This window comes from Phoca vitulina, unplaced genomic scaffold (genome assembly GCF_004348235.1).
Source record: "Phoca vitulina isolate PV1807 unplaced genomic scaffold, GSC_HSeal_1.0 scaffold30, whole genome shotgun sequence".
Taxonomy (NCBI): domain Eukaryota; kingdom Metazoa; phylum Chordata; class Mammalia; order Carnivora; family Phocidae; genus Phoca; species Phoca vitulina.
The window spans coordinates 17,519,175-17,539,916 of NW_022589733.1; the positions used below are offsets into that span (position 1 = coordinate 17,519,175).

The 20,742-nt window shown below is 37.7% G+C and overlaps 1 protein-coding gene across 1 annotated transcript in view; it reads right to left on the reverse strand.

Moving 5' to 3' along the window:
• Positions 1 to 2,063: 2,063 nt before the first annotated feature.
• The window catches only part of TERB1 (telomere repeat binding bouquet formation protein 1), a 43,114-nt gene continuing 24,435 nt past the window's right edge, over positions 2,064 to 20,742 (reverse strand). Inside the window, exons 12-17 of the mRNA XM_032424036.1 lie at positions 13,765 to 14,108; positions 12,070 to 12,134; positions 11,664 to 11,759; positions 6,209 to 6,358; positions 5,841 to 5,906; positions 2,064 to 2,251 (exon numbers count right to left, since the gene is read on the reverse strand). Of these exons, the coding sequence (XP_032279927.1) occupies positions 2,064 to 2,251; positions 5,841 to 5,906; positions 6,209 to 6,358; positions 11,664 to 11,759; positions 12,070 to 12,134; positions 13,765 to 14,108 (909 nt within the window). The remainder of the gene's footprint in view (positions 2,252 to 5,840; positions 5,907 to 6,208; positions 6,359 to 11,663; positions 11,760 to 12,069; positions 12,135 to 13,764; positions 14,109 to 20,742) is intronic.

A 20,742-nucleotide genomic window follows, 5' to 3' on the forward strand; every position in this document is an offset into this window, starting at 1 on the left:
TCCCGGGATCGAGTCCCGCATCGGGCTCCCTGCTTGGCAGGGAGTCTGCTTCTCCCTCTCCCGCTTCCCCCCTCTTGTGCTCTCTCTCTCTCAATAAAATAAATAAAATCTTTAAAAAAAAAAGAAAAGAAAAGAAAAGAACTATTGGGGTGCCCGGGTGGCTCAGTTGTTAAGCGTCTGCCTTCGGCTCAGGTCATGATCCCAGGGTCCTGGGATCGAGCCCTGCGTCGGGCTCCCTGCTCAGTGGAGAGTCTGCTTCTCCCTCTCCCACTCCCCCTGTTTGTATTCCCCCTCTCACTGTCTCTCTCTCTGTCAAATAAATAAAATCTTTTTAAAAATTAAAAAAAATAAAGAACTATTACCTGAGACCCACTTGAAGTGGAAAATATGCTTAAGTCATATTTGAACAATATTAAGAAACAACTTCGATTATCTAAACCGGTAAGGCTGAAACAACAGACAAAATGTTTTCCCTTTTGACCTAAAATAACTTGCATAAATCTTGAGAAGTACAAATTGAAATAACCGAACAGACTATTTAATCTCCATAGTGCTTAGGAAATACTGACAGATAATGGACTAGATTCATTCACACTTCAAATGCTTTAAGGAATTTTCCTAATTGTAAATTATTCTTTCCTTTAAAGGAAATTTTGGATTTAAATAGAAAATTTTCTGCATATTGGCTCTCTGGAATTTTCACTATGGATCAGAAAATTAAAAATTTAATAAAAACTCTGAGTTTATCAAAGTAGAAATAGTCATGATGTGAAAAGGTCAAAGAATACAAACTTACAGGGAAATAACTTCTGGGACTGAAGAAATCTACAATGACATGAGGCAGTGAGCCAACGGCTACATAAGTATACAGGTGAGGTTTCAGGCCCTGATACTTAATCACCTTGCCACAGCAATAGCATTTTAAGTATAATAAAGGCTGAGACAGCATCCTTTGGGGATCATGATAGAAATATAAAAAGAATAAGAAAAATAGAAAATTGAGATCAAATAGTTTGGTTTTCCACTAGAAGAAAACTAACTTAAAAATGAACAAAAAGGGGTGGCTGGGAGATGGGACACTGGGGAGGGTATGTGCTCTGGTAAGCGCTGTAAATTGTGCAAAACTGTTGAATCTCAGATCTGTACCTCTGAAACAAATAATGCAATGTATGTTAAGAAAGAAAAGAAGAAGAAGAAGAATGTAGCAGGAGGGGAAGAATGAAGGGGGGGAAATCGGAGGGGGAGAAGAACCATGAGAGACGATGGACTCTGAAAAACAAACTGAGGGTTCTAGAGGGGAGGGGGGTGGGAGGATGGGTTAGCCTGGTGATGGGTATTGAGGAGGGCACGTTCTGCATGGAGCACTGGGTGTTATGCACAAACAATGAATCATGGAACACTATATCTAAAACTAATGATGTAATGTATGGGGATTAACATAACAATAAAAAAATTAAAAAGAAAAAGAAAAAAATGTTCTCAGTTTTTAAAAAGCAAAACAAATAAACATACACCAAAAAGAAGTGAACCTGACCATAGAATTTGGGAGTATTCAAAGGAACTACATAATCAGCCTTTAGAAGAGGAACATTTTCGTTAACAAAATGTCAAACATTGATTTAATGTGTGGGAACTTCACTTGAACAGCTTGGGAAACTATTCTAAGTTCTGGGGAAGAACTTTCACTGGGTAAGAATATACTAAAATCCAAATGTCTCACATGGTATCCATTACAATATAATGTCAAATAATGTTTAAAGGCTGATCATTTTTTTCTCTGACCTGTGTTCCTCGAGCTTAAGGAAAAACAAAAGCATATTCCTAAATGAATGTTTGACTTTATAAAGGAATTTTGTCTTACTAATCTACACATTAAAAATGTATTGTTTTATAAATTACTTTAATAATTCGATGAGACAAAGCGTCACAAAAAGTATGTAATTAGAACAGTATTCCTGTTTTTAGATTCCCTCTTCATGAGCGTTTAGAAGAGTATTTTAAATTGTGTTTTCTCAAGGCATTGTATTTTAAGAGTTCAAACTAAAAACTGACAGGTATTCCGATCAAGGAGCTGCACACTTGGGACGTTTGGTCAGCTTGTGGTATTTGTGAGCAAGGTCCACAGCCTTCCGTCCTTGCTGAAAGGGGAAAGACCACAAAATTAAATTCCAATGATTTCCCATTTTCTTAACTCCATTGAAAAGGTAATTTACTTCTTCTTCGGTAAAGTTTTTACGAATTCTTCTTTTTTCTGTAATTAAGAATAATTGTAGAATATATTAGTACTTGCTGAAAAAAGGGATCTTCTTGAGACCCAAATAAGTGCTTAACTTATTCTAAGGATATGAACTATATAGTGAGAAAGCTTCATGCCTGCACTACTCATCATAGAGAAATCCATGTCAATTTTAAAAAACTCAGTGCCTACTATGAAGCTAGGCCTTATCACTCTGAATTCTTCAATAACTGTAACTTAATCCTATTGTAATAATACTTGCAACACTTTTCAATCAAGAAACACAAGAATTTATAAACATTTGACTGTTAATTCTCTCAACATTCCTGTGAGGACAATTAACAAACAGCTTACCTATCTTACAGATACAGTCTTCCCAAAGGGCTCCATTACTTCATAGAATAAAAAAGAATATCAACACTTGTTACTTTAATTAATAGGCTTGATAAATATTTTTAAAGAATAAGGGTCTTTTGAAATTCATTTTTAAAAAAACACATTCACTACCTATATGGGTGTTCAGCTTGATTAAAACTCAAAAAATAGGCTGCACAAGGGGGGAAGGAAGTTTTTAACTATCTGGCTTTTAGGGATACTTTCTACAACAGAAAAAATAAACAGTTGGTGTTAATAACATAAATATCTTCTGGTGATGATTACTAGGAAATAGTTTTCTTTTAAGCTTTTTCATTCATTGCTAATTCATGTTATCATTGTAGATAGATGCTGATATGGAGGGCTTTTTTTTGTATTCACACTTAAGGCTACTATTTACTTTAGGAGGACTTGAAATAGTTGTGCTGGGAAAACCTTAGAAAATCTTGCCCTTGCAAGTCAAGACTGTTAGCCATTTGTCTACCTCTCCTAGGACAGGAGCCATAGCTCAGATCTTTTAAAACAGAAATAAAAATCCTATCAGAAGGCTGAGAAATCAATAAAAATAATGTCTGATTATTACTTAATGGTATTACTTAGAATGCAAGATCCATGAAGATAAGAATTTTTGTCTGTTTTGGTCACTATCATATCCCAATGCCTAAAACAGTACCTGACACATAGGAGAGGATCAATAAATACTTGTTGGAAGAAAAAACTTATTGGTAAAAAGTGTTTCAAAACTTATCAATGGGGGCGCCTGGGTGGCTCAGCCAGTTAAGCGTCTGCCTTTGGCTCAGCATGATCCCAGGGTCCTGGGATAGAGCCCCACATCTCCCGCTCCCTCTGCCGCTCCCCCTGCTTGTGCTTTCTCTTTCTCTCAAATAAATAAATAAAATCTTTAAAAACAAAAAACAAAAAAAACTTACCAATGACGTTACTCTTTACTTTTGGGTCTCCTGGAAAACTATTGTTATCCAAGAAATACATGATTTCAACTTCACTTGCTAAATGATTTGAACTCATAATCAGGACAGGACAGGTTATTATAACGTTCAGGATACAGGCATCTGGAAGTTGTTCACAGCCAATTCCCACTTCTCTAATGAAGCTGCCATCTCACTGACTCCTACATCTGTGCCCAATTCCTCAAAGTTTACTGCAGCTGAATACGGGGCAGCCTAGGAGGAAGCAGCTCTACCCCACAGGGCTCCCTTCTGTGACTTCTTTAGTGCTCTTCTTAATATTGATCGGGTATTAGGAAAGAGTAGGGGAAACGAGGCAAGAAGGCTCAATTCTAGAGACCCTTATTTTTCAAACCCTCTCAAGATACCAGTCCATTCTGAACGAGAGCCAAGGCTCTTTAAATGCTGAGATGCTGCAATGGTCTCTTCTCAAAAGAATGGTTTCAAATTTGAATGTAACCTACAGCCAAACAAATGGTCATAAATGTCTCTCAAAAAGAAAGGGAAATCAAGGTGGGAAAATGGCAACATATCCAAAATTCCTAGCCTGCTTGCGAAAGAGGTTTGTAAGACCAATCTACTTCATACCTCCTCAAGATGTCTTTATAAATTCTAAAAAAAAGCAGGCCAAATTATTAACTATTTGCTTTTAGCTAAAGGAATTCTAATCCTACAAAAAAGATGTATGTATTTATGAGCTGGACATCACTTAATAGTATTTAGGATCCCTCTGTGTAATCAATGTATAACCATAATTATGTACATTTCATGAGGCTGTGCAAATGAGTTTACTATGTAAAATGATTATAGGATATTTTTAGTTGTTATATATTTGCTTTTAAGTCATGTTGTTGAAAAATATCCGTTATTAACTTGATGCCAACTCCTTGTCAAAAGCAAGTTTTCCAAGTGCAACATGTTTCTATGGAAAAGTTACCATTCTCTAACAGTTTCTACAGGAAATATTTCAAAAAAGTGGACTGCCCTATAGGAGTACTGTACATAATTTTATTTTGCATGCAGAACTTTTAACTTAGAAAAAGACCCAGATATAAAAAGTAAATTCAAGGGGCACCTGGCTGGCTCAGTCAGTAGAGCATGTGACTCTTGATCTCGGGGTTTTGAGTTCAAGCCCCACGTTGGATGTAGAGACTACTTAAAAAAAAAAAAAAATCTTTTTTTTTTTTTAAGATTTTATTTGTCAGAGAGAGAGAGAGTGCACAAGCAGGGGGAGAAGTAGGGAGAGGGAGAAGCAGGCTCCCCGCTGAGCAGGGAGCCTGATGTGGGGCTTGATCCCAGACCTGAGATCATGACCCAAGCTGAAGGCAGACGGTCAACCAACTGAGCCACCCAGGTGACCTCCTCCCCAAAATCTTAAAAAAGTAAATTTGAAACTTCTTTTAAGGCTTTGGAAGTGAAAATGGCCAATTAAAAGTATATGGCAAAATGTTTCCATATGTATCAAGTCTAAATATCTTTGCAATAAGTAACAGAGTAACTCTATAGATACTACTAAATTCCAGGTTATTTTGACAAGTAAGGTTATTCAACTGCTTATTCTTACTCTTCAGGCATTAATTCCATATGAAGAGAATACAGTGATAACGTTCTTTAAGTCTCTGTAATAAATTTGGAATGGTTATAAACCTGAAATGTTAACCCATAGTTAAATAAAAATTCTCATAAATTAACTCATCACTTAAGAAGTATTTTGATTTTTAAGCAGGGTTCTATGTGTCTCTTCAATTCTGATGGTGTTGAAGTGCTGTAGTTATGAACCTAAACCTTCTGCAAAATCTCTCTGAGGCACTTATACATAGGAGAATAATTTTGTTCTTAAAATAGAAATGTGATCGAGAGGATAGAACAGGGGCTTCTGAAGAAAGACAGGCTTGCATTTGAATGTAAGCTCTGCCATTTGCCAACTCATTGTACCTTAAAGTGGGAATAAAATAAAACCTACCTTATAATAATATTATTATAAGAATTAAAGGAAATGTCTGTAGAACACCTAACATACAGGAAGTGCTTAATAAATGTTAGTTTCCTCCTGCTTCTTCCCCAGCTGGCAAGCAATGGGTGAGAAAGCAACATGAGGACGGAAAGTGAGAAGCCTCTTTTCTTAGGACCTATGGCCTTCATCAAAGCCAAGGATTATCATTTAAGAACCATTAATGACGAGACTGAGAACAATCCTTTAGTTGTCCTCTTTTTTCTCAGAACTATATGCAATTTAGGTTTATTTAAAAATTAAATATATTCACTTATTTCTCCAGAGGTAGAAGATCCACCACTGAGTTGTCGCCTTCTACGTGGGGTCAGCAGAATTTCTGAAAAATACAGAAAACATTTAGGATAGAGTATCAATCTGAGTAACAGCACATCAATTCCATTAATATGGTATTTCCTTCCCCCCTCCCCCTTCTAATGGGAATTCTTAGATGGATTAGGAAGAATTTTTAAACTACCAGAGACTAAATCTGTTCCCTGGGTACATCTTAAAACACTGGTTGCTCAGAGACATTTTCTTTTCAACATTTTGCCCTCTAGCTTTTTAATATATTTAATGTTCTAGATCACAGTTCAGAAGGCATAGTCATAATTACAGTTTCAAAGCTGCGGAATTAATTACTTTTGTTACAGATAAGTGATTTCCTTAGTTCACTTTTATATCTGTCTTCAGCTTCCACAATGACTTTATGACGATCACATTGGTATGGGCAAGAGTGCAAGAGCTTGCTAAAATTTCGGCTATTCAGAGATTTTCCTACTGCTATGCAACCTAAAAGAAAACAAATTAAAGTGATATATAGATGTTACAAAATATCTAATAACAAAAATCTATGAAAGCAAATATCTTTATGATGGTAACTGAAATCAGGAACTTAATTATAAATATGTCAAGAAGCTCAGTCATAGGAGAGATTAAAGACAACAGATACAATACAGTGAAATAAGTGTTACAATAGAGGTGTGAACAGTTAGGTTGATATATAAACGGACCACCTAGCTTGGTTCTGAGCAGGAGTCACTATTTGGAAAGCTATCCAAAACAAGTGACCCTTATGCCTGGTTGTCTTTTTCCCCCCAATGTTTTATTATGGAAAATTTTAAACACACAAGAGTAAGGGGAAAAGAACTTCCACATATCCATCATTCACTTTCAATAATTATTAAGTCATGCTCAGTCATATTTTGCCTACAACCCACTTACTCTACTCAGCCCCTCATGTATACACTGGATTATGGAGGCTGGAATTGGCATTAAAGTATCATTTCATCTGTAAATACTTCATATGCAACCCTAACAGAAAAGGGCTTCTTTTTCAAACACACAAAACCATTATCAAGCCTAAAAAAATTATGCCTAATATAATCTAATATCCAGTCAGTGTTCAAATTTCCCCATCATTTCAAAACTTTCTTTTTACAGTTAGTTTGTTTAAACCATGATCCAAAGAAGTTCCATCATTACATTCAGTTGAAATGTCTCTTGAGTTTCTTTTAATCTATCAATTCTCCTCTCTTCCTCCTTGTCATTTACTTGATGTAAACACTGGGTCATTTGTACTATGGAGCTACTCAAAGGCTAGGTTTTGTTGATTTTATCCTAGTTAGATGCTTTAAAATGTTCCTGTGTGTCCAATAAACTAGTAATTAGATCTGGATGACTGATAAGATTCAGATTCTTTTTTTTTTAAGATTTATCTTATTTTTAAAGATTTTATTTGAGAGAGAGCAAGTGAGTGAAGGAATACAAGTGGGGGGAGGGGCAGAGGGAGAGGGACAAGCAGACTCCCTGCTGAGCAGGGAGCCAGATGCGGGGCTCGATCCCAAGACCCTGAGATCATGACCTGAACCAAAGGCAGACACTTAACCGAAGGCAGACCCTTAACCGACTGAACCACTCAGGCACCCTTATTTTATTTTATTTTAGAGAGAGAGAGAAAGAAAGAGAGGGAGCAGGGGGCGGGGCCAGGGGAGAATCTCCAAGCAGACTCCCTGCCAAGCACGGAGCCTGACATGGGGCTTGATCCCATGACCCTGAAATCATGACCCAAGCAGAAACCAAGAGTTGGATGCTCAACCAACTGAGCCACCCAGCGCTCAGATTCAATTGTTTTTAGTAGAATTCCTCACAGGCAGGATTGAGAACTTCTTTCTGCATCATATTAAGAGGTACAGAAAGTCTTTTTTTAATGTTAAGATTGATCAGTAGGTTCAGATGACGTTAGCCACTTCCATCCATTATAAAGTTCCCCATCTGCCAGTCACCTAATGTTATTAGCGGCCCACTCCTAAAGGACTAGAAGTTAGCCAGGAAGAAAGCTGGCTGAGATAAGGACATTTCAAGTACAATGAACATGTGCAAAAGCCTAAAAAAGTGAAAAAGCACAGCATGGTCAGAGAATTATAGGTACTTTGTTTGGTGTGGCTAGAGAGAAATGTGGGAGGAAAGTTGAAGCTAGTGAAGGTTGCAGGGGGCCAGATAAGAATGTCTTTTTTTTTTTTTTTTAAAGATTTTATTTATTTATTTGACAGAGAGAGAGCACAAGTAGGCAGAGTGACAGGCAGATGGAGAGGAAGAAACAGGCTCCCCGCCGAGCAGGGAGCCGGATGCGGGGCTCGATCCCAAGACCCCAGGACCATGACCCGAGCCGAAAGCAGCCGCCCAACGGACTGAGCCACCCAGGCGCCCCAAGATAAGAATGTCTTGAAAGCCATACTAAGTATTAATTATCTTCAAGTCAGTGGGGAGGAACTAAAGGATATTTATTAAGCAAGGAAATGATTTTCATTTGTCTCATAGAAAGCTTAGGCGAAGGTAAGAGGATCAGTTGAGGGGTTACTTCAATAGTCCAGAATATAAATGAGGGAATTCTGAAACAGGACATTTATAGGGAGAATGTAGAGATTTCTGAGGTAAAAACTGGTGAATGATGAGCTGCTGGGGTAAGGGAAAAGCTTAGGATAATTCTTAAGTAATCTGATAGTTGATTGAATGACAAAGTTTGGAATAAGCATGGCAACTTTCTGGAAGACTTAAAGAGAACAAATATGCAATAAAATTTAACAAGTGGAAGCAGAACAAAATTTCACAAAAAGCCAGGCAGAGAGTTTGAGTCACTGAGTTACAGAGAAGCACTGAGGGTTCTTTTAGCTTGATGACATGATAAAAAGCACATGTTAGAGAAGTTAACAGCAACATGAACATTATAGTTGGGGGTTGGTGAGACTTCAAACTGCAAGACTGCTAGAAAGTTGGTTTAACTGAGCATGAAGCAAAAAGCACCTCTGTGGGAATGAAAGAACCAAATTTGACAGACTAGAAATAGGAGATGTAAAGAGAAAAAATGGTTATAGATAATTGAAATCTGGAAGGCCAGAAGAATAGTAACATGGAGTTGGATGGAGTGGCTGGAGGGAAGGCAATTTAACAGGGAGGAAGATGCTGTTTTAAATACATCAAGCTTCAAGTAAAAACACGATACTGAAGTGAGTATGTCCTGGATACAGCTGGAAATGGAGGAATGAGGCTATAACCAGTTCAAAGTAGAAGCTAAGTATAGAGATAACAAATTTGAAATCATCAGTAAAATGACAGCTGATGCCACAGAAGTAAATGTTGCCACAGTGTTGAGAAAGTGCTACAGATTATGTCTGGGGGAAATATCTGTAGAAATTTGGCAAGAAGAGAAAGATAAAGTAATAAAGGTGATAAAATGGAGTGGTTTTTAGACTTCTTGAAGTAAGGACTGAGATCGATTCATCTTTGATACCCATGCCTGCCATAGAAGAAACACTCCCTAAGTATCTGTGAAATGAATGAATCATCACTGAAGAAAGGAACTAGGAGAGAACCATCTCAAACAAAGTAAGGGATGAAAGAAAGTGAACAGTTATAGAGCATCCACTCTGCCCTCTGAAATGCGTCAGACCAGAGGTTCCCAAACTTTCCCACTTCGTGGCATCCTTAAGTTCTTGGTGATTTTTTATGGCACCCCTGGGCCAAAAGAAATACTGATTTGCCTCTTAAGTCCAAAACAACTTAATAAATATTTATGTTCTAATAACTTAGTAGCCATTTGAAAAAATAATACACCTAAATTGAAATAATACGGGCACCTGGGCGGCCGAGTTGATTGGGCCTCTGACTCTTGATTTCGGCTCAGGTCAGGATCTTAGGGTCGTGGGATCGAGCCCCGCGTTGGGCTCCACACGTAGCACAGAGTGTGCATGTCCCTCTCCCTCTGCTCCTCCCCCTCTCGTGCGTGCACTCTCTCTCCCTCTCTCAAATAAATAAGTAAATAAAATTAGGGGCGCCTGGGTAGCTCAATCGGTTAAGCGTCTGCCTTCAGCTCAGGTCATGATCCCAGGGTCCTGGGATCCAGCCCCATGTCAGGCTCCCTGCTCAGCAGGGAGTCTGCTTGCCCCTCTTCCTTTGCCCCTCCCCCCACTCATGCTTGCTCATGCTCTCTCTCAAATAAATAAAATCTTTTTAAAAAAAATTTAAAAAAAATATTTAGATTTCATTCTTATTAATCACAATTATTCTTAATGGGATATGTGCACCTACTAGGTACAGCACAACTTCTCAAACCTTGGAATCTGACATTGCCACCCTCATTTCCTGTTCCATACTATTTTCATGTGGTGCTTGCTTTTTATCACAACCACTGAAAGCCCAGCTCCACAAAGATGACATCATCACAAGGAATGTTGTGCAATCTAACACTGAAACTGTAAATGACTTTGAGCTAGTAGTGCCTGTGGTATCCAAAAGATGTTGACTATTTTGTGTTTCACTTAAAATTTAAAGTATTGTGTGGTGCCTTGTGAGTTCACTGCACACCTCCAGGGAGCCTGGGTGGACGATCTGGGAAGTTTGTCTTTAAACTACTGAGAGGAGAGGATTTCAAGGAATGGCAGTCAACAGCACAGAGATACTAGAGAGGATAAGAATTTTTTAAAAAGTCTTCGGTTTTGGCAGGAAAAAAAGAGACTTCAGGAAATCTTTAACATTTAGGTTTAGTAGAATGGCAATAAAAGAAGCCAGAGCGCAGGGAGTTAAGAAGGGAATTCATACCATGAAAGAGAAAGGAGAAAGAGCAGGCTGTCTGGTAATAAATGATGAAAGAAAGAGGGGATGAATACTTGAAGAGACAGCAAGTCACATCAAGTATTTAATACTTTTTCCCTCTCTCTTTTTAAATTTTTATTTACTTAAGTAATCTCTAAACACAACGTGGGGCTCAAACACACAACCCTGAGATCAAGAGCCGCATGCTCCTCCAAATGAGCCAGCCAGGAGCCCTTAGATTTTTCTTTTTTAGATGAAGAGAAATGAACATAGTTTAAGGTGGGCCAAAAGGGGTTAATGAATAGAAAGGTAATGAAAAGAAAGATTTCACAAGTATTAAAGTGGGGAGGAAAAAAGAGATGGGATTCAGATGATGTAGCTAATTTTAGAGTAAGAGACAAACTCTATATCCAAGACTAAAGAATAGTGTTATTTCAAGCCTACTATAGAATAGCCTCAATTTTGTCCATAGAGCAGAGAGTGACACTGAAAGAGGAAATATCAGGGTATGGAGGAGAAGGGGCTGGGTTAAGCATTGTGGGTTAAGCATTGTGGCACATTTACAGGAGACTTGCAGAAAAAATAAAATAATGGGGAGTGGAACACTAGAAACATTTACACATTAAATATAGACATGAAAATAGATACTGTTTAATACTTAATGTCTTATGTTTAGAGCATTATCCAGAATACATACCTATTGGCTCTCTGAAAATATAAAAAATGTTTACCTTACTCAGAAAAGTTAAACTTGTAGATGGTATTGTTGACAAAAATAGAATAATAAAGTAATAAAGTATTAGATGTGGTGATTCATATAAATAAATATTGGAAGCACAGGCTAATGCAGATAGGTATTGATTTGAGTGTTTTATGATATTCCAGATTGTTATTTTTCCAAAGGAAATGAAGTTTAAGTCACACAGGCAGAACTACTACAAATCCTAGTTAACTAATTTCATACAAAGTTTTAATTGCAAAACAAATGTAATTAAAGAATATTTACCTGAGCATCTATACTTTAACATTTTGGAATGATTGTCAGTTGCTAGAAAACTGATGACTTCTTTATTTATCATATCTGAACATAATGTAAATGGATCTGGAAAAAAAAACTGCAACACGTAAGATTCTTCTGATTGATGAAAATGACCTGACATTTACACGATATATTAATTCTCAAGATTTTCATAAACTTTAGCACAGTACAACATATCCAGTCACCCTAGTAGATAAACAGAAAGGTTCTGGTTATCAGTAAAAGGTGACTGAGGCACTTACACCACCAGAAAGAGAGTCAAAGGTGTGGCTCATATGTTAGAGAGCAAATATACCAATGTACATTTTTAGCTATATTATCCACCTAAATATGTTTTCTTAAAAAATCAAAGAAGAAATATTTTTAATCATACCTGTTACTGGTAACTGCTGCTTTCTATTTTTGACAACGGGAATTGGATGTTTAAAAATATGGTCACTAAAAGAAAATAGACACCAGATATTTAAAAGTAAACATAGTGTTTGGTGTGTGGACAAATGTTTCTGTAGGCAGTGGTGCAATTCTGGGTGTTTGGCAGGCAGAAGGAGATGGAACCAGGGTCTACCAAAGTCTATCAAATTCTGCCCAAGTAGTGTTTGTAATGGTTATAACCTCCTTTCCAAAAATGGAGTTAAATAAGACTCCAGGGGTGCCTGGGTGGCTTAGTCGGTTGAGCGTTTGCCTTGGGCTCAGATCATGATCCCAGAGTCCAGGGATCGAACTCCGCGTCCAACTCCCTGCTTGGGGGAGTCTGCTTCTCCCTCTGCCCTTCACCCTGATCATGCTCGTTCTCTTTCTCTCAAATAAGTAAATAAAATCTTTAAAAAAAAAAAAAAATCTACAAGACTCCAAAGGGCAATAATACTGATGCCAGCAGAAACATGGGGGAAAAGTTATAAAAGAGGAAAACATGGGACACCTACCTGGCTCGGTTGGTAGAGCATGAGACTCTTGATCTCAGGGTCATGGGTTCGAGCCCCACACTAGGTATAGAGATTACTGAAATAAATAAATAAACTTAAAAAAAGAAAAAGGAAAACAGGAAGGAATGAGGCGGAAAAAAAAAAGGAAAGAACAGAATCAGAGAGCAAGAAGGCTGGCCCAAGAACGTATCTCAATGCTTTCCAATTCCATATCCCTGAGAAATGAAGTTAAATTGACATCAAGAATGGTTTTGCAAAGGAAAAAAGGGGTGATGATGATGTAATCCATCTCCCTAATATCCTGTTCACCCTGCAACCTTCCCAGAATATAGCAGCATACTCTTCAGTTTCCCTCCTGGCACAGTAACCATCAGAGGAGAGAACACAAGTAAGGGTTTAAGAAACACTACAATCCCAGGTCTGGCCCCACAAGCTACCTGAGGGAGAAAGGACATCAACTGGAGGTGAGGTGCAAGGAACAAGTGAAAAGGCAAGCCTAAGCCAGATTTTCATCACACACTATTCCCTTTTATCAAATTAAATTTAGAAACTGGTTTTTGCTACATTGCTAATGGATTATCAATGTACACATTGTTACTTCAGGTACAGGATTTCAGGTTAACTTTTCTGAGTATCCTTTCTAAAATTCAAATCTGATGTCACTCAATTTAAAATCCTCAATGGCTCCCATGCCCTATGAGGGAAAACCAAAAATCCTGAGTATGACATGCAAGGCCCTAGATGAACTGGCCTATACAAACTCCCTTCTCAACATTTCCATTTAGGCTCCTCCCAAGACTATGTTTTTTGTTTTGTTTTGGTTTTTGGTTTTTTAAAGATTTTATTTATTTATTTAACTGACAGAGAGAGAGAGAGACAGCATGAGGGGGAACACAAGTAGGGGGAGTGGGAGAGGGAGAAGCAGGCTTCCAACTGAGCAGGGAGCCTGATGCGGGGCTCGATCCCAGGACCCCAAGATCATGACCTGAGCCGAAGGCAGTCGCTTAACCAACTGAGCCACCCAGGCGCCCCAAGACCATGTTTTATCATATCTATATCCCAGGGCTTAACAGTGTGGCACATAGTACTGCACAAAAAATACTTGACTAAATATATAAAAGTTAGAAACAATTATTAAACTATACCTTGATTGAGAAACAGAATTCTTTTTTTCAAAAGTTGTTCCTTCATGTAAGTTTTGATTATAGCTTGAATTGGCTTCACATAAAGTCTTACTTTGCCCACTCTCCCTATAACAAGCATTAACTGGATTTGCACTCTTTAACAGGGTTTTCATTTGGTGATCATTTGTACATGCTGAAGACAGAACTCCATGGGACTGATAACTCTGAAGTTTTCTCGACTGCCTTTTATCTTTATCTTCTGCCGTAGGACCTCTGCCAATACTATCTGAATGGAGGTGTTTCAATGTATTTTGAATATTTATGTTCATAGATGAAACATTATCCTTTTCTCTTTGTATTTTTTCCTATAATATAAAAATGACAAGTAAATAATCTCAAGATAATCCATTTGCTTTATAGTCCAATTTACACTCCCTTTAAATAATGTAGGAAAAGTTCATGATTAGCCAAAGAATATACATAATAAAAGGGACAGTTTACATTAGAAGAAAAGGGAATATATTTAATAGATAATCTGGGGACAACTGGATAGTCACCTGGGGAAAAAATAAATTGGATCCCTATCTCAGAATTTACACAAAAATAAAGTCAAAATGAGCTAAATATTGTCATGTAAAAAATGCAATGTTATGTTTTAAAAGAAAACATAGTATTTTAACACTGTTAAGAGGAAGACGACCTTTCCAAATATCACAAAGAATCAATAAATCATAAAAGAAAAAAACCAAAAATACTCTTTCAAAGTTTTGCTACATACCAGAACAATGTGGGTGGGTGGGGGAGGAACTCAGAAGAAAAAAAGGTCAGAAGTCAAATGATAATCAACCCATATAGAAAGAATATGTGTAAGTCGTATCTTGAGGTATGATTTTTTTCTATTAACATTTATAAAAAGCTACTACAATGAAATATGAACAAGATTAACAATAGTGTAGAAAAACAGGAAAAGGAGATGAAGAGTTAACAGGAAAGGAAATATAAATAGCTCTTAAACATATGAAAAAATGCCCCATCTCATTTGCAATAAGAGAAATGCACAGTAAAACCACACTGAGACAGCATTCATCTAGGACACTGGCAAAGATCAAAAGGATACAGGGAAACACTCTCATACATTACAGGTGGGAGTATAAATTGTACAACCTCTGTGGAGAAATAATTTGACAGTATCTTTCATAATAAAACCTGTGCATATTTTTAAAAAAATCCTATAGGTATACTTGTGTAAAGGTAAGCATATCTTACTTTTATGTGCAAGTACTCAGGTGAGTGCAAAATGTTAATGTTATTAACTGCAACACTGTTTGTAATAGCTAAAAGTTGGAAATAACCTAAATGTTCATAAGAAAGAGAGCTACCACATCCACCAATAGACTATTCCGCAACTGCAAATAAAGAATAAAGCAGGTGCCTGGCAGGCTCAGTTGGTAGAACATGCAACTCTTGATCCCACGTCGTGAATTTAAGCCCCACATTGGGCATGGAGCCTATTTAAAAAAAAAAATTTTTTTTTTAGGGGCGCCTGGGTGCCTCAGTTGGTTGGGCATCCGACTCTTGATTTCAGCTCTGGTGGTTATCTCAGGGTCCTGAGATTGAGCCCTAGGTAGGCCCCACTCAGCAGGGAATCTGTTTGGGATTCTCTGTCCCTCTCTTTCTGCCCCTCCCCCCAACACTTTCTCTTTCTCTAAAATAATAAAAATTTTTAAAGATTTTCTTTCTTTATTTGAGATAGAGCAAGAATGAGAGAGAAAGAGAGAGCGGGCACAGGTATGCACACAAGCGGGGGTGGAGGGGCAGGGGCGCACAAGAGTGGGGGTGGAGAGGCAGAAGGAGAGGGAGAAGCCGGTTCTCCACTGAGCAGGGAGCCCGATGCAGGGCTCGATTCCAGGACCCTGGGATTATGACTTGAGTCAAAGGCAGATGTTTAACAGACTGAGCCACCCAGGCGCCACTAAAAATTTTTTTTAAATAGAGAGATGTAAGTAAATAAGCAAACAAACAAATAATGAGGGCTTCCAGTAAAGATGATGAATTTAACACCTCTATTAATTTTTGGTCCTGAGCCCAGTGGAGTAAACCAACTGAAGAACAGTTTTCAAAAAGGCATAAACCCACAAGGAGAAGGAGAAATGAAAGAAGAAATAAAGGCAACCCAAGTTTGGAAATTGGAAAGCAGGTAGGTGAATGATAACCTACTTAGCAGTCTTGATAAAGCTGAATCCAAAGCTGACAATGGGAAAAGCTAAGAAACTACCTAGGATGGGCTGCCAAACTCTCAAAAGACTGAGGAATTGGAGGTGCTGGAACTCTAGAAGATGGGATGAAGATGGGGCTTAAAAATAGGAAAACTGGATGAAAGTCTGTTTAAGAAATAGTTGGATTACAGGGGTGCCTGGGTGGCTCAGTCAGTTGAGTATCCAACTCTTGATCTCAGCTCAGGTCTTGATCTCAGGGTTGTGAGTTCAGACCCAGCATTGGGCTCCAGGATGAGCATGGAGCCTACTTAAAAAAAAAAAAAAAAAAGTAGTTGCATTATTAGATCTCGACCCCCCTATTTATACACACTTAACAGGCAGTTGACTGACACCAGAAGGTCCTCTCCTTCCCCAAGGTTGAAAGTTCAATCTCTGGAAGGGATAGAACAGTTTCTATACTGGAGGACACCAAACAAGGCTGAAGGCAGAACACTATTTAAGAAACAAATCTAAGCAAATATTCACATACTGAATACTAAGACCCACAAGCTTTCTTCTCCCATTTTGATTCCAGAAAACTGGTTGACAATCTCTAGGCAGGAGATTAGACATTGGAGGTTCTCCCCAAAAATGACTCATCTAACTGATCCTATGAGAATCCATAATCAACAAATTTTCAGAAAGACTTTCAGTATCTGACTCTTAAATATGAGTAGCAACCAAAGACCACCAGAAATATGAAGAAAGCTAGAGACCAAGGAAGGAAGGGAGGGAGGGAGGGAGGGAAGGAGAGAGACAGAAAGCAAGCAAGCAAATAGGCAAGCAAACTCAGAGGAAAAAGATGGAGTAGGAAGAAAAAAAAAATTTTTAAAGATTTATTTGAGAGAGGAAGGGAGAGAGAGAGTGAGAGACAGAGTGTGCCCATAAGCAAGGGGAGGGGCAGAGGGAGAGGGAGACAAGCAGTCTCCCCGCTCAGCGTGGAGCCTAATGTGGGGCTTGATTCTAGGACCCTAAGATCATGACCTAGCCCAAATCAAGAGTTGGATGCTCAACCAAATGAGCCACCCAGGTGCCCCAGAAGAAAAAAAAATTTTAATGAAAATTATCACTGAGGGGCACCTGGGTGGCTCAGTTGGTTAAGTGGCCTTCTCTTGGTTTTGATTCAGGTCATGATCTCAGGATCTTGGGATCGAGCCCTGCGTCATCGGGCTCTAGGCTCAGTGGGGAGACTGCTTCTCTGCCTCTCTTTCCCTCTCCCTCTGCTCATACTCTCTCCTTCAAATAAATAGGTAAAAATTTAAAAAAAAAAGAAAATTATCATTGATATATTTAAGAGAAGAATGCCAATGATGTCTTAAGTCCATGAAATAAGAGTAAGATTTAAATGGAGTAAAAAAGAGGCTTTGGTAACTACAAATATGAAAGCAGAAGTGAAAAACATATTTGTTTAAAAAGTAAATATGAGGTGCCTGGGTGGCTCAGTTGTTAAGCGTCTGCCTTTGGCTCAGGTCATGATCCCAGGGTCCTGGGATCAAGCCCCGCCATTGGGCTCCCTGCTTAGCGGGGAGTCTGCTTCTCTCTCTCACACTCCCCTGCTTGTGTTCCCTCTCTCGCTGTGTCTCTCTCTGTCAAATAAATAAATAAAATCTTTAAAAAAAAAAATAAAATAAAAAGTAAATATGAGAACACTTCCTAAAATGTAGAAAAAAGAGGATGACATGGACTCCAGGAAACAGGAAATCAAACTAGGAAGGATAAAAAGAGCATTATGAGATGACAGTAAAGGAGTATCCCAGGGTAACGGTTGTATACTTGGCCTACAGGGTGTATTAGTTATTAATTTATTGCTCCTCAACTCCCAACCCAACCTTCTTTGCCCTACATTGTAAAACTGAAACTAGGCTCAATGGACTGCTATTCTATGACTAGCAATGATGTTAGTCTCTGTTATTAGCAAGTGCTGGAAGGACAATACAAGACTGCAAGAGAAAGAAGGGACTTTTTCTCCTTTTGGTGTTCTGTTGTTTGAGTGGTGGCAAATGGAAGTAGATACACTGAGAGAGGTTCATAATTTCTTTAAGGTATAACTGTCCAGTGATTCCACTCCTAGGTATTTACCCAAGAGAAATGAAAATGTAAATTTCACACAAAGAAGTACAAACCAGTGTTCACAGCAACATTATTCATAGTGGCCAAGATCTAGAAGCAATCCAAATATCCATCAACTGGTGAATAAACAAGTTGTAGTACATTCATACTGTGGAATATTCAGTCCGCAATAAAAAGGAGCAAATATTAATAAAACATTGACGAATCTCAAATACATTACACATTAAGTAAAAGAAGTCAAACACAAAAGATTATATAATATATAATTCCACTTATGTGAAATTATAGAAAAAGAAAACTAGTGACAGAAAACACATCAATGACTGCTTGGGCCTGAAGATGGGGACTGGGACTGTCTACAAAAGGACACAAGGAAACATTTTAGGCTGAATGAACTGTTCTATCTTAATTGTCATGATAGTTATGCAATGGTATAAAATTATCATAACTCAAACCGTATATTTAAAATGTGTGATTATCACTGTATGTAAATAATATCTTACTAAAGAATATTTCAGAAAAATGATTGTTTAAAGCAAAAATAATATTACTGAACAGTTTGTAACAATGTAGCAGTAAAATAATACATGGCAACAACAGCACAAAGAACAAATGGAAATGTATAATACACATGAGTGGAATAATATTAGTTGAATATAGACCATGATCAGTTAAAGATGTATAGTATAAACCCTAAAGCAACCACTTAAAAAAAGAGGAATGTTTAGCCAATAATCTAAGGTGAGCTAGAATTTTTAAAATAATATAAATGAAGAAAGGAGAGTAGAAAAAAAGGAACAAAGAACAAATGGTACAAATAGGAAAAAAGTAGCAATATGGTAGACTTAAACCCAAACATACCAATACTTACATTAAACATAAATGAAGAAGTGATCACATCAATTAAAAACTAGAAACTGTCACACAGGATAAAAAAAGACCAAACTATACGCTGTCTACAAGAAACCCATGCTAACTATAAAGACACAGATTACAAGTAAAGAATATGTCCATCAGGGGGCGCTTGGGTGACTCAGTCGTTAAGCATCTGCCTTCAGCTCAGGTCATGATCCCAGGGTCCTGGGATCAAGCCCTGCATCGGGCTCCCTGCTCAGCAGCGAGTCTACTTCTCCTTCTCCCACTCCCCCCTGCTTGTGTTCCCTCTCTCACTGTGTCTCTCTGTCAAATAAATAAATAAAATCTTTAAAAAAAGAGTATGTCCATCAAGGAATGGATAAACAAAATGTGATATATATCCACTCAATGTAAAATTATTTGGTCATAAAAAGGAATGAAGTGCTGATACATGCTAAAACATGGATGAGTGTTGAAAATATGCTAAGTGAAAGAAGCCCATCACAAAAGATCACATATTACATAATTCCATTCATATGAAATGTCCAGAATAGGCAAATCTATAGATATACAAAGAAGATTGTGCATGGCTGGGAATGGGGGATGCAGGGAAATAGCTAAAGGGTACAGAATTTCTTTCTGAGGTGATGAAAATATTCTAAAATTGACTATAGTTGCACATATCTGTAAATACACTAAACACTACTGAATTGCATACTTAAAATGGGCAAATTGTATGGTATATGAAATATATCAATAAAATATCAATAAAGCTTTTTTAAAAGGAATGAAATACTGATATAAACATGCATAAACCGGGCGCCCGGGTGGCTCAGTTGGTTAAGCAACTGCCTTCAGCTCAGGTCATGATCCTGGAGTCCCAGGATCGAGTCCCGTATCGGGCTCCCTGCTCGGCAGGGAGTCTGCTTCTCCCTCTGACCCTCCCCCCTCTCATGCTTTCTCTCTCTCAAATAAATAAATAAAATCTTTAAAAAAAAAATAAAAATAAAAAAAAATAAACATGCATAAACCTTGCAAACATTATGCTAAATGAAAGAAGCTAGTCACAAAAGCCCACATATTATATGATTCTTTATATAAGAAGTCTAGAATAGGCAAGTATATAGAGACAGAAAATAGTTTAGTGGTTGCCTAGGCTGGGGAGGTGGGGAGAATGGATGGGGAAAATAGGAAGGCTGACTGCTAAAATGTATGGGATTTCTTTTGGGGGTGATAAAAATATTCTAAGATTGATTGTGGTAATGGTTGCACAATTCTGTGAGTATACTAAAAACCAATGAAACGTATACTTTAAACAGGTCAATTGAATCAAACGTGATTTACATCTCAGTAAAGCTGTTACATACACACACACACACACACACACACACACATATGTAGCAGGATGTTTATTCTAGAGTTGTCTACACTGGTGCCAGAATGAATATAATCTGAATGTCCCTCAACAAAAGACTAGTTAAATAAATTTATGATCATCTATAATAATGAATATTAGTCATTTAAAAGAATGAAATTACTATACTATTATACTAAGTTGAGCACTATGCTTTTATTTTTATAAATGCATGCACAGGGGTGCCTGGGTGGCTCAGTCAGTTGAGCATCCAACTCTTGACCTCAGCTCAGGTCTTGATCTCAGGGTCATGAGTTCAAGCCCTGTGTTGGGCTCCACAGTGGGCTTGGAGCCTACTTAAAAAGTAAATAAATAAAAGTAAAAATGCATGCACATACAAAGACACAAAGCATACATTCACAGAAAAAATAGTGAAATGTGCATATACACATACATATACATATA